At 43.2% G+C, this 14,463-nt stretch overlaps 2 protein-coding genes across 2 annotated transcripts; both read right to left on the reverse strand.

Moving 5' to 3' along the window:
• Positions 1-290: 290 nt before the first annotated feature.
• On the reverse strand, positions 291-3,904 carry znf576.2 (zinc finger protein 576, tandem duplicate 2). Its single transcript, XM_061288835.1, has 5 exons — positions 3,638-3,904; positions 2,675-2,843; positions 2,321-2,436; positions 2,033-2,176; positions 291-1,822 (listed from the first exon to the last, which is right to left on the reverse strand). The coding sequence occupies exons 2-5, from the start codon at positions 2,811-2,813 to the stop codon at positions 980-982; spliced, it is 1,242 nt and encodes a 413-aa protein (XP_061144819.1). The 5' UTR covers positions 2,814-2,843; positions 3,638-3,904; the 3' UTR covers positions 291-979.
• A 384-nt stretch (positions 3,905-4,288) lies between these two features.
• Positions 4,289-14,034, reverse strand: LOC133160713 (uncharacterized). Its single transcript, XM_061288651.1, has 10 exons — positions 13,480-14,034; positions 12,028-12,475; positions 11,409-11,918; positions 7,756-11,045; positions 7,433-7,670; positions 7,079-7,252; positions 6,943-7,005; positions 6,626-6,806; positions 6,380-6,545; positions 4,289-6,292 (listed from the first exon to the last, which is right to left on the reverse strand). The coding sequence occupies exons 2-10, from the start codon at positions 12,443-12,445 to the stop codon at positions 5,117-5,119; spliced, it is 6,216 nt and encodes a 2,071-aa protein (XP_061144635.1). The 5' UTR covers positions 12,446-12,475; positions 13,480-14,034; the 3' UTR covers positions 4,289-5,116.
• Between the last annotated feature and the right edge of the window lie 429 nt (positions 14,035-14,463).

The following is a 14,463-nucleotide window of genomic DNA, read 5'->3' on the forward strand; positions in this document are numbered from 1 at the left end:
GGTCAACATCGTCAGTTTTTCAGTATAAATAACGGAATAAAATAGAATTAAGTCCCCCGGTGCTATGACGAAAAGAGTGTGTTTTAATTACAGTGAACGCTACACTCCCTTTGCCGATTTGGGCAGCGATAAAAACAAGTAAGGCACCACAAAGGCAGGAAGTCGTGATGAAAAAGACAGCGCACCTATCGTTCCGGAATGGTATTACACGCCTCAATCGCATCCACGCTAATTACGTACGCGTAAATTGAGAGCAGTGTGATAGCTTGAAAACAAGGACTACAAATCACTTCTGCAAAAGCCTGCATGGGCTAAAGGCTGTTTTATTTCATATTTGCACTGTCCAGACACAGCAGTGGGAAAGAAACAATCCAGAGAGAAGACACTCAATATACATTATTTACTGTGGGACTCTGTAGCATGATAGAGCCATAAATTTCATCCTCGAAATGTCTTTGACATAATAATTGAATTCAGTGGAAAAGGGAAAGCAGTAATTAGAAATCATGATTACAGTGGAGCAATTGCCCACATTGAACCTAGAGCACCCAGCAAATAAAACTGAGAAGTCTATTAAAAATGTAGGCGTGTTAATTTAAACAGAGCCATGATCAAAATTTTAGGTGTAAAAAAATACATATGAACCAGAGGCTGTACATTATTTTGACAAACATTTAAAATGTAACATCTAATAGCTTACAAAATATGCACTTCTTATTGTTAATGATAAAAAACAAAATCACACCACACGATTTAAAAAAAAAAAAAAGTTTTTTAAGTGGATCAAAACCGTCTATGTTTTCACAAATCAACTATTGTTTAGTTAACATTAAGTAAACACTTAGCTAGTCAATGAGATGTCCAATGTAAGATACAGCTTGAAATCCAAACTTCCTACAGTGCCATTTTTCAAAACGTCATCAGCTTACGAATTAGGATCCTAAAATAAGAAATTACTTCCTCTAACTGCCAGTCACGATTATCTTTTGGGGGTCTCCGGCTGCTCCTCGGGGTGCGTCTTCTGGTGAGCCTTCAGCGTGCGCTCGCGCCCAAAGCTCTTGCCACAGGTGGGGCAGGCGAAGCGGCCGACGGCATGCGCGCGCGACATATGCGCCTCCAGCTGCTCTGGACGGCCAAAGCTCTCCTCGCACTCGGCACATGGGTGGGCTTTCCGCATGCTGTGTTTCTCTTTCTTGTGAGTGCGCAGCTGAAGTGAGCTTGGGAAGGAGAGGTCACAATCGGGACACGCGTGTTGCTTGGGCGCCGCAGTCTCTGCTTTCGCTTTCGTCTCCTTTGCTGCTTCATCGCCGTCAGCCGCGACAATGGCTTTTGGTTCAGCTTTTACGGCTACGGCGGCTTTAGGGGGGCGACCTCGTTTTGCTGCGCCTGCTTTTGCTTTCTCCTCCACTGGGGCTGCTGGTGTCTCAGGGCTGGCGCCTGTGTTTTCCGCCTCGCCTTCCTCACAAACCTCTGCTTCATCCTTCTTCTTTCGCTTTCCCCTTTTCTCAGTGCTTGCCACTTCCTCAATCTTGACTTGCCGTCCGCGCTTCTTGGCCGGCAGGGTGCTGCCGTTGCAATGTTGGCCTTCGGGATACTTCTTCTCGTGTTCGTTCAACTCCGATTCGCTGTCAAAGGCCTGGCCGCACTTCTTGCAATTATGACTTTTTGCGGGCTCGTCCGGACGCTCGGCTGTCTCGACGTCGGGGCGAGGGTGTAACGCCAGGCGATGCGTACGCAGCATTGCCGCACTCCTGAAAGTTTCGGTGCAATCTTTACACGGCAGCTGCTTCTCTGGACACACGTGCCTTCTGTGTGTCGTGAGCTGTTAAATGGAGAACATGAATTACACTGATGAGAAAAGTTGACTATCCAAGCCAGAATATTTTGGCACATAAGCACAGTTAGAACATATAAACTTTCCAAAGGAAGGCCGAAACCATGATTTGAATCTAGAAGGCAGACTTGCTAACTAATGGGATGCCGTGCTGCTTTTCTACAATACTGTAAGAAGAAAATCTAATATTGGTCTCACTTCAGTGAATGTTCTGAAGCTCTCGTGGCAGTGGGCACATTTGAAGGGCTTGTCATCTTTGCTGTGCGTCGGCTGGTGCAGTGTCAGCTCCTCGGACGATAAAAACGTGCGGTCGCACACGTAGCATGTAAACAGAGTGTTGCCCTGTGCAGAAAGGGCACGTGAGATTACGATTCATCTACTTAAAAAATGACAAGTCGTGATTATTACCCTAGGCCGCTTTAGGAAAAATTATTAGTCAAGTGACCAACTGAAAACACAAGCAACTGACAGCAGACGAGAGCACACCTGTTGAAGTTGTTGCTTGTACTCTTCCCGGTGGCTCTTCTTCATGTGTCTTTCCTTAGCTTTGGGATTGCAGAAGGTGATGAAGCACTGGAAACACTGCAGATTCTCATGCTGGTCTGAAGGGATGGAGGAAAAAGCAACAAACAGGTGAGAATGCCAGTGCAATGCTCAAGTCATTTGCATCAGGATGAATCAAGACGTCAACTCAAAGACACCAGGAATTCATTATTGAAGATGTATCACTCAACACAATCCCATTTGTGTTACAGTGGCAGGATATATGGCGGTCTTTTTCCGAGTCATTTCAGGTCAACTCAAAATGATGTGATGCAATACGACGATGTTTTTACTCACAGGGTTGAGCAGTTTGTGCAAGAGGTCCATTCAGAGTGATGGGCCGCTTCAACGTCTCCATCGGCTTTTCAGTTGGGGCTTGTGGGGTTGTTCCCCGTCCCATTACAATCTCTTCGATGTTCAAGATGTCAGAGTCCATCGTGGATAATTAAGCATCCACAGTGAAACTCTGTACAAAATATTGATGGTTCAATAGTTAGTTGCCAAAATGATTTCAATCACAATATCAACATAAACATTGCCACACAAAGTTTTGTGTATTATCCAGAGCCTGACCATTTGAAACTGTTGTACGAAGCCAAATGGACTCTTCACGATTTTTTTTTCTTAATTGTGTTTTGATTTTTCTTTTTTTTGCCGAAAATCTACAAATTATATTATGATATTAATCAAAACATCCCTCCATTCAGTTAAATTAAAATAAAATAATTCGCCGGGTAATAATTAAGAATACAGGCTGCACTTCTGAACGTAACCACGCATCTACAACGTATTAACGACGTAAATTTATTGCGTTGTTTTATTTCCGCCGCTTTACTTTCAGTCCACGTCCATTCGCTTTCTTGCCTTCCCAGGCCGCTAGCGTTAGCCCCACGTAGCAAGCACTTTCCAACGCTATTATCTACACACATGCAAGCGTATTCATCTCCACCCGGAGCTCACTGTAAACATTTAACAAACACATTTAGCACAAGATAATGGTTGTTAACGGTAAATGTCAGTGCGAAAATCCACAATTGACAAAGTCACGAACCATCGTAACACTAAGCTAGCATGCTAAGCTCTGCTAGTTAGCGCTAACAACACAGAATGCCGCTCAAATAGGACCGTACACTTTTTCGGCTGTCAGTAAGTTTGGCCCCGTAGATGGCGCTTAAATACATTTGCGATGATTATAATACAACCGAATGTCTCCAAACAAAGCATCGTTTTCAAAATATTATTTATGGAGGAGTACGTTACCACAAAGCGCTCTTTGAATATAGTTGGACTGACAGATTGACCCCAGAGAAGTAAACGGCAAGCATAGATCCGAGTCGGACACTTCCTGACGCGAGACCATAACCGTTAAGGACAACTAAGATGGCTGCCGTTTACTGCTCGCATAGTAAACGAACAAAAACGAATCTTCAAGTCAAACAAATCCGAACTGCGTGTACGCAAATTTACACGCAGTATTTAAAACATGTATTTACGCAATTAAAAAATAATTGGAATTGTTCAGTTATGATTGATTCTATGTGAACATTTGATCACGTGACCAAAGTTTGGTGACGAGGTTTATCGGACAATCTCATTGGTTGCTTTCTTTTAAATCAAATGTTTACATTAAACAGCATTTCATTATTTTTTATTTCTTTTTTTACTATTTCAAATCTCCTCTATGGTGTGTTTATCAACTGTCGCCGTTTTCTAGCACTTGAGACATAAAACGTGGCCAGTGCATGTTATTTATGCTTTTTCATAAAAAAAACGTATTATTAGGTTCCGTGTCGTTACTTGTAATAGTACAGAAGTGTAACAAGGTGAACCAAACGAAAACCTTCAGGGTTCATTTTGAATGTATTCAATATTTCTGTATGTCTGTAAGGAAGAAGAAAGGTTAAACAGTCATTTGAGAATTGTAATTTACTTGAAAAAAAATTATTTACACTAATCCTGGTTGAATTTCACAGCCATTTTCTTATGCATTATTTTACAGTTCTGCATTACTTTTCAAGTGCATCATATTCATAGGCCTTTAAAAAATAATAATGTTACATATATTACCAGTAACAATATCCACAATTTAGAAACATACACATTGTGAAATATTAAATAATCATCCAAAAATTAAATGTTAAATAATAATTAGAAAAATTACCACATGATAGGAGACTAACAAATTACTCGAGTCAAATCCACCTTATTCAGTACATACAGTAAAATCTTGACAGTAATACAGTCTTCGTGTGCAAAATTGTTAAACGTAATTCACTCTTAAAGATCACATATTTGACAACCAGTTTCTTTTTTTGTTGTTACTTCATGACAGAAATGTTCCAGAAGACCAACATGGCCAGTGCATATCATTGTGAATGAAGGACAGAACAAACCAGACAATATCGACATGTTTAGTTTTTTTTCCGATACCGGATTTTCTCTTATTGGGACTGTGTAAGGAAATTTTTACAATATCCCCTCTAAAAAAGTTTCCAGCTAGGACAAACAACCAGAAAAATCATAAAAAACAATGTATCAGTAATTGATGGAAGCTGTAATACAATTGAGGATAAAAAATTTAAATCATATTGCACTAGTGATTCAATTAAGGATGTCGTAGTGCAAAAGCATAAAAAAAAAATAAAACACTGGTGCTGTGGCGTTTGAGTCGCTGTTCTTATATAAAAATTGTGACACACCTATTTGGTTGTGGTGACCTCATGACTAAAAGCTATGGTGCTAGAGGTTCCCTGAACTTGCCTGATTATGAAAATTTAAAAAGCAGTTGTGGTTGCGGGAGATACAAAGAAAGACACAGCACTTGAGGCACATAACTCGTGATGTCCTCTGACAGTTGCCAAAACGACACCTGCCCCCTTCACCCTCTGCGAGTTGCTCTGGCCAGTGGCCCGAACCGTCGTACCGTGTTGTCGCATCGGGGAGTGGGTTTTCTTCCACTGTACCGGGGTTAGGTGGGTCAGAGGAGGGTCGAGTGAGGACAGAGTTCTGAGGGTCTGTGCCGCTGGACTGGATCAAGGCTTTGGATACGGCCAATCTGAAGTCCATAAGAGACAAAGGTGCTTGTGCGGTCATGTGATCGTGTCTGTACAAAAGCCAGGAGTTGACCAAAGCCATATCAGTAAGGTACCAGAGCACAGCGAGAGGCCAGCCTGTTGGTGAGGTGGAAACCGGGATGGAGTAAAGATTCAACAATTCTCTATTGAGGCGAGCCGCCGCCTGGGCTTTCTCAAAGTTACTAATGAGAGACGCCATGTTTTTATGACCGTTTCCTGCCGTGGAGAGAATGAAGCCGCGGTGAGACCTGCGCAGCATCAGCTTGCCGTCCGAGCTTACGAACTCGTCTCCGATCTGGCCCTGCGCTCCTCCGACCCGCCCCGCACCGTGGATCCCTGCCGTTAGGAGGCGCTCCAACATAGCGGGAGTGGAGAGTTCTTGCTTGCAAAGAAACACAGTGCTGCCTTTGGGAACCATTTTCTCGATGGTTTCCTCCTTATTGGAAAGATCCGCTTTAAGATCCACATGAAGAAGAAAGCCCCCAAATCCAATCAACGTGGTGCTATGCAGAGCCAGCCTGTTGTTGTGCACCTTACCAGTTAAGGGAATTAAATATTGATCCACTGCTAAGTCACCTTGTCTTCTAAGTGACTGGCAGCCATTTTGGAAGCGGCACAATAATGGCACAACCTTCCACAAAGGGTCCACGGAGTCATCGTCTCTCCTGTCAGCGGGATGATGAGAAAAGTCGCTACGAGTTCTTTCTCTCATATTACTATTGTGCGGATCCTTAGCAAGTTTCAACAAGCGCGAGAGTTGGAGGAAGCGGGAAAGCGGCATGGTATCCGCAATCAAGGGCACCTTGGTCAAGTTGTCCCAGTAGAGTCGTGGACTGGGAAACTGCAGGGAAGAGGCAAAAACTGAATAAGTTATGCTAAATTTTGCATCAAACAATGAAAGCCCCAAATAAGAACTGGATGCACAAACCTTTAAAGTTCCCATTGCAATGTGGATCCCGACAAACTGGGCGACTTCCCTCGCAGTGACGCAGTCGGATGTTTGATTGGTGCAGCGGGCCATTTCGACCCAGGTGTCCCCGCTAAAATACCTGGAGAAGTACTCGGTGGGCTCTCGAGTTGCTGCTTTGCACACCCTTCAAAATAATAAAAACATTTCATCACATTATTTCACATTATTAACATCTAACGAAAAAAAAAATAATTGCCGCCTTACCTTTGTGTGGTTCCGTCTGGCCGTTGAGAGCAGTCGCCGTGGCTCTTATCAAAATAGGCCAAGACTTCTGCTTCTGCGTCAACGTGCGGTTGCGACAACTCCCAAATTCTTGCATCGTCTTCATCGGAAGCCTGCAGAAGATAGCTCCGCACGTCCGCCGGATTCTGAAACTCTGCTTCGGCTGAGAGTTGCCAGTTGTCAATATTTGATCGTTGCATAGTGAGACAATGTTTACGTTAATTTCAGTCGTTTGACAAGATAATGTTTAGGTTCAATTTCTCCATTTCTTTATTGATACCGGTGAATAGAAAACAAACCTTGTCCGTCAGCAAAGTCGTGAACATCCATCATCTCTGATCCTTCTTGCTGAATGCCGTCATCTGTAACATTTCAAAATGTCTTCCGTAAGCTTTGATTTAGCGTGAACACGTCTGAAAACAAACCAGGACTCACATAAAGAGCAGGTTGTGGTTGGATGGAGCGTCCGTCTGACATCATCGGATGCTTCCGGGCTTCTAGCCAGGGGAAGTTCCCTCTCTTCCACTTTCACCGGGTAGAAGATGCACTGCTTGTTGCTGAAGTCCGGGGAAAGGCGGCAGTCGCTGGACGTGGTCTCAGAGTCTGTGACTGAGCGTTTCGGAACAAACCGTTTAATTTGCGGGAATATAGGACCAGAAGTGGATAAAATCTGATCTTGATCAGGTTTGGGTTGTTTACACTTCCAATAAAAAAATAACTGCAGTTTTAAAATGTAATATTAGCTAGCATTAGCACTAACATTAGCTTAACACTATTCTGAGTACTTACGTGGGCTGACAGAGTTTCGATCATTGACTTGCTCCACGTTCCATTCCCTGCTTTGGCTATCCGGTGTGGACCAGGCATCATCAAGCGGGACTCTGGTCTCGTGCTTCACCAGAACCGTGCGAATGTCTCGGTTTTGTTGTGGTTGCGTGCCTGCTCCCGATCCCAGCAGCAGATCTGATGTACTCTCCTCAACCTTGATCATAGCTTGCGTCTCATTTTCAGCGATGCACTTCAAATTCTGAAATGTATATAAACAAAAAAAATCCTTAAGTTTTATTAGTAGCATTTTTGCAAAGACAGTGGTGTAGTACTTCTCTTCTCACCTGTCTTTGATTTATACGGGAGATGGTTGCACGAGGTTGCCCGGGTTCAGCAGTTACGATCTTCTCAAGATAGATTCCTGGAGATGGCTGACTCTCCCTGTTTGGAGATACACTGGCTTGCTCCTCAATAGTGGAACTTGGGGGAATAATTGAAGGGCTTCTGTGGGGATGAGGTCCCGTAAGAATATCTTTCTGGGCAATCGTCTGATCTTGATGATTAATTTGGGAATTATATTCTAGTTTTTCATAAATGACCTGACAATCCTCCTGTCCTACTTCGAATTCAGTTCTTGTGACAGGACCCGGTTGTAAACATTTCCTCGACACCGCATCCGCTTTTAGACGCGCTCGTCCTTGTCGTTTACGTCCTTTTCCCGCTTTCTTTTTCTTCTGGACTAACACCTCCTCTTCCTCATTTTTAACTCCTACCTGTTGCGTGGAGCAGGACACCGACTGCAAGCTTCTCGCTTCTCTTGCTTGATCTTCAGTTTCAGAGCTCCTGGCTTCAGAATTAGCAACTTCAACCGATTCCCTTTGGGGAATGTTGTCTCGAAGCAAATTGTTTTCATTGTCCTCCCCGACGGTGACGAGGTCCACTCCGAGAAGATCATCCTCCTTGACGTCTTCTTCTACGGGGGCCCGGTGGTCAGATTCTAAATTCTCGGGTGTACGTTCTTGCTGTTTATCTACGGACTCTGCAGATTCATTTCGCTTCACCGCAGCGGTGCTTTCAATGCGAGGATCCAAATTAGAAGCCTTGGGTTTGATCGGTTCTAACGGTTTTGAAGATTCCGGAGGCTGAACATCGTTTTCACCGGGTAAAGCCGGAGATGGAATCAAGGCAGGAAATGAGACATTTGGTTGACTTTCTTCTAACGCCGTCAAGGGTTCATTACCCCAAGCGGTGGTCGGATTGATAAGACTTTCTTGCTGATCGACATTTATTCTGGAGACGCCTTCAAAGATGTTGCCATTAGTGTACGTAAGCTGAGGACTTTCTAAAACATGCACCATGGCCTTGTGCTTCTGAAGTGAAGCAACTTCAGTGAATATCTCCCCGCAGTTTTGACATTCCAACGCTCGCTTGGAATGCAGCGCGGTGATCACCCCTTCAACCTCCAAGTTGGATGAAGCTTTTCGTTTTCGACCGGTTTTTGGTTTGACGAGCTGGGTTTCAGACGCTTGATGTGATGATGTCTTCAGAAATGACAGCAAGGAGAGAGTTTTGGGGTTCTTTTTGGATTTGCCTTTTTTCTTCACGGGATTATTTGCAGTCTTGGTTTCGGGGTTTGCCTGGTTGTCTTCGCTGTGTTGGGATGGGTTTTCCGGAGGTGGAATCTCTTGTGCGGATGTTTTGGAAGGGTCCAATTTGTGAACCTTCAGCTGGGGCTGCTTATGACCTTTGAGTAAAAGGAGAGAATCTTGCGTGACTTGTGTGCCGGGTGATTCGGTTTGGTTGTTTTTGAGGCTCATTGTGTCTTTCTTTTTCTTCTTCTCTTTATTTGTCATCTTTTTCACCTTGGAAGAACATTTCTGCTCACCTTTAGACTTGATTTTCGTCTTTTGTTTACTTTTATGCTGATCTCTAGCTGCACATTGTTTTGTCAGTTTTTTCTTCTTTTTTTTGGGTTTTGCCGCTGAATCCAAACTGACTTCACCCGGAGATGCCGTGGCAGCTTTTTTACTTTTACCGGCAATTTTTCCCGTCTTCTTTGATGCCGCTTTATTCTCCGAGGCGTTTATTGCCCCGTCGATCACGGGTTCTTTTCGCGGAGACTGGCATTGCTGCGAAGGCACTCTTTGTTTTTTATTTTTCTTCTCTTTTTTCCGTGGATTGAAATTAACCAAATGAGACTTTTTGGTTCTTTTGCGTTTCGCTTGTTTGCCATCACTTTGTAAATCTTCGTCAAGGATGGAGCCTATCAGTTCTTGCATATAACCTTGTATGATCAAGGCTCTGGCGGGCTTTCTTTTGCGTACTTTGACAAGTTCTTGAGCTGACATTACATTTACAGGTAACTCCGAGGTCTGTGGTGCCTCTTTGTTGGATGAATGAGAAGGACACTTTTTAGCAGAAGCAACCGTGGCATCAGAAAGATTCTCCACCTCTTTGTTGTCCTCCTTTCCATCAACCAGTAACTCTTCATCTTGTGTCGTCTTCTCTCGGGATTCCCGAGGGGTCCCGTTATCGGGTAACGAGTGGACCTGCGCTTGACTGGCTTTTTGATTCTGATCCTCCTCTTGTGAGTTAGCTCCAGGTTCCCCGAAATCTTGTATGGGTGTCTGTGGTGGGGCTAAATTGGAATTGCAGAGATCTTGTTGATCCGTGTGGAGCGATGTCGGGTTCTTCTCAACTGTAGGTTGCGATAACGGGATTGTGCTTTGCAGAGATGCCAAGTTTTGCTCGACTAAAGGCCCGAACGATGGGACTGGGGAGCCGGTATCGTGCTCATTTACAATACTTTGATAGGAAGTTTTCTCCAGTTCGGTGGTTGGTACCAACGAAGGGTTTGGGATTTCCGGTGGTTGCTCGTTTTGTGACGGCTGCTGCTCTGCAGTTGGTGTCAAGGCAGGGGTTAGTTCTAATAGGACCGTTTGCTCGAGGTCTTGGAAAACCAGCGACTTAAATAAATTGGAGTTTGTTGAATCAATCCCAGGTTGGGGATGAATTTGATGCATGACCTCTCCCCCTGGAGAAAATCGATGTTCACTTGGAGCAAGACCGAGTGCCAGACTTTCACCTGACACAATTTGTGAGCCCAAGTCTGAGAAGGGCGGGTTGATGAACTGCCCGTCGGGTGTAATCGGTTCTAGTATGATCGTTTGTTCCATCGGGTCAAATGGGTTGTTTGAAAAGTCTCCTTCCGCCGTCTTCGATTCGACCCGTGTAGAATCCGATTGGAGTGGTTTGAGGTTTAAACTGAGCGGTTTGGAGATCTGCTGAACTTCCAATGGTGGCGCATGAGGCGGGACTTGACCCAAAATCACAACTTGGTTTACTTTCTGGACGTTTCCCAAAGATTCGATAAGTTTCCGTATGGGCTCGGTGTCGATGTTGCCGTCGACTTTCTGAAGAGGCCCGTTGGGCTCCAATTGCAGCAATGACGTTTGGGCGATGGATATGGGCGTTATCACTGGAGTAAAATGATTTATGTGTGACCTGGCTTGCATGGCTTTCCCAAGTGAATCGAGCGATACACTGTGCTTGTTTGTAAGATGGCGAAGGCGCATCTTGGGACTTTTGAAAGTGGCCTTGCAAAAAGTGCAGGGATACTTGGGTGTCAAGGCATCTGAAGATGAAGAAAGCAGAAATACATAGACATATTTGAGATGTTTAGGCCTTTAAAATAAAAGTAGTCATCCATCACTATGTTGCATTTCTCTTTTTACAGCCATACTGTATAATAATGTAATTTACTATATAATGTCCATTATCCAATTTTATATCACAGATTGCGACCATTGGACTTTTGTGTGATTTTCTTTTTTTTCCACAAGCTGTTACCACAGAAAATGAAGATTGTGAGCACATAAAATAACACCTGACCCTGACATTTATATTGATACTATACAAAATGTTTTAACATATAAAAAAAAGTCACTTTGGGACCCCTCGAGACACAATTGTACTTTCTCATTTTTTTTTCTCTTACCTTGCTCTTTTTTCCGTTTAACTTTCCTTTTGGCCTCTTCCGCGTCTCGGGCACCTTCCGGCAAGTGGGACAGCAAATGTTTCTGCAGTGCATTGGACATGCTAAACCTGCTCCCACACTCCTTGCAAACATACGGCCGCTCTCCGGTGTGTACACGACTGTGGTACTTGAGCAGTGTTGTTGTTTTGCATGTTTTGCCACAGTCGGGACAAGTGTAACCATCCTGCCCGACGTGAACCTTTTTGTGGAGCGTGAGCTCGGATAACCTTTTAAAGGTCTGGCCGCACAGAGGACACTTGTAGGGCTTCCTTTCCACGTGTGTTTTTTGATGCGCCATGAGCTCAGTGGAGTTGGTGAAGTGGCTATCGCAATGATAACAGGTGAAAAGGGAATTCCTCAGGATGCATTGCTCGTATTCGACTGGATGGCTCAACTTCAGGTGGCGTTGTTTGCTCTTGGAGTCGCTGAAGATGATGTGGCACTCGATGCATTGCAGGGAAAGCTCTGATGCTGAAATACAACCCAAGATTGTTTTGGTACAGAGAGAATTCTGAGATCAATCCAAAAAAAAGTTTGTTTTTTTGCTAGCTCAATGTTGTTAGCAAAAGAAGTTACTCACATGTTAGCGGCATAACCACGGGCTTGGTCATGTCCATCTTTAGAGGATCTACCATGGCTTTCTTGGAGGGGTAACGTCTTTCCTTTTTCTTTAACTTTTGTTCATCAGTATCGGGATCTTTGTTTGAGTTGAGTGTCCGCTCTGATGGAGGATTGTTCTTAGGATCATGATCCACCGCCATCTCGTCCTTGTTGTTTGAGGGTTCAATAGTCTTTGTGGCTTCTTGAAGGGACTCATCTGTGAGTGTTTCATTAATCTGGGTTCCATTGGTGTCTTCAACAAATGTATCCCTCGCTTCTTGTGCACCTGCTTCTCTTGGTGCTGCCTCAGTAGAATCGGTGTCATTGTTCGGTGGATCCAGAGCGGTTTGGGTGGTCAAAGGGTATTGCTCACTTTCCTCCTGGGTTGGGCTCAGCATGGCTCTTATGCTGCACTAGCTCACACGTCTCTTTGGGTCAAGAAAATGAATATTATTGTGTGAATATTGAAGAGCTTCCAATTATTTACAGAACTTTGTACATGCAGGTCTGTATTTTACACATTTAAAAAAAAATGCATGACACATTCAATTAAATATTGTTATATCAGGTATTCACAGGCATTTTAGACAGCGATTGCATCCTCTAGTTATTCTATATACTTTACTTGGTGTCATTTATAAGCTGAGAGTAAAGAGTGCAGAAGGGGATTACGCAGCAAGTACGGGATTTAACAACTGGCACTTCCATGAATGTTTTTTTTTGGGGCGTAATACACAATTTGTCGGCTTTCTTGAATGACTGAAGAAATCACAAAGTACTGAAATTGGTGAGGCTGACATAAAATGATCGGATTCATCAATACAAACACTGAGCTTCTCTTCAATACTTTTAACTTGTTTATTTTGTGTACTTGAGCATATTTCAAGTTTTACTCCTATGGAATACTTTAGAATCCGTTCTACACATTTTTTAATGAGGACCCGGGTAAATAAACACCTGCAGCCATTATTTGAAGATATTCAACATTTTGAGGGAAGACCCAAGACTGTTTTATAACTATGTTATTACTTGAAGCAAATGACCTACTTATGCGTATTTGCTAGTGTTTATTGTGCACTATCCAGATGGCCACGGGCAGGCAGGAGAATGAATGGGATAATGCATTTGTACTACAATAGACGAGTGATGGGAGCTGGATCGCAGCTGTTGGACATGAAGATGGACTTCAATTCATTTACTTGCATCAGAAGAGGACTAGGACCAATACTAAGACATGCTGGGCCCAAAACTAAAGATGCAGAGACAAAGTAACCATTAGATGCATATAAGGATAAGCCTAGTTAGCATAAATTCAGTAAATCTCGGACATTAATCCCACTGGGATTCGCTAAAACGTTTAATAACAAAAAGGCTGTTCGTTTAAGACGATAAGTGTATAAACACGAGTGGACATGAAGATGTTTAGTGTTACCTGAGCCGGGTGATCCACAAAAACATCACAGCGTCGTTTTCTCACAAAGCCTACAAAACTGGAGCCACAGCCTTCGTGACGTCACAACCGAGGAGAAGCCGCAAAAGAGGGGAGGGGTCTTCTGGTGATCCAAGCGAATTAGCGCCCCCTATTGGATTGGAAGGTGAAGCGAACGATTTACAACTAGACTTTTCTTAGATTATTTTTTTTTTTTTTAAGTAATTCCAAAGCTTTTTTTTTTTAGCTGATTTTCATATTATAATAACATTAATTAGATATTGTTTTGTATTCTTCATTATTGTTATATATTATATTTATAACTACGACATACAAAGAAATATCCCTTTATCTGATATGTAAATGTATTTGTAACAATTTACCATGTCGTTGTGAATAATGACAAGGAACGTCAAACCTTGACATTAAGGACAGTTTATTACAAATAGGGAAAAAAACAATCATTTAGTTAATTTTTCTCACTCCTCTAAATTCATGAAAAGGTAGCAGTCGCTGTTGGAATATCTCAGGAATTAAAAAAACAGCCTTCCATAATTAAGTGTTCATCCCTCTGCGTCAGGAAACGGCAGCTCCCCAATGGCGTGTTTTACGTAATGCAAATGAAGCTGAGTCACGTCGTCAAAGCCCTGACCGCATTCAAAACATTCAAATTCCCAATACTTAGGATGCTCTCCGTTTTGGTTTTGTTCCTCTTGCTCAGCCACGTCAAACTCTTCTGTCTTTTGTTCTCCTCCAACATCCTCACCAGCAGATGATTTAGTTGCCTGGTGTACAAGTTCCCCACCATCTGATTGAGAAGACTCTTGACTCTCAAATAGCTCTCCAGGCTTCTCCAACTTTTGAGATGTTTGCAAACTTTCTTCTGTTTCTACACGCATTTTTTGTTCCTCTTTGTCATCTGCAATAATTTCATCTTCCATCACACCTTCATCACCGGACCCGCCGACGAGCTTTTTTGGACTCGTG

The sequence above is a fragment of the Syngnathus typhle genome, linkage group LG10 (assembly GCF_033458585.1).
Source record: "Syngnathus typhle isolate RoL2023-S1 ecotype Sweden linkage group LG10, RoL_Styp_1.0, whole genome shotgun sequence".
Lineage (NCBI taxonomy): Eukaryota > Metazoa > Chordata > Actinopteri > Syngnathiformes > Syngnathidae > Syngnathus > Syngnathus typhle.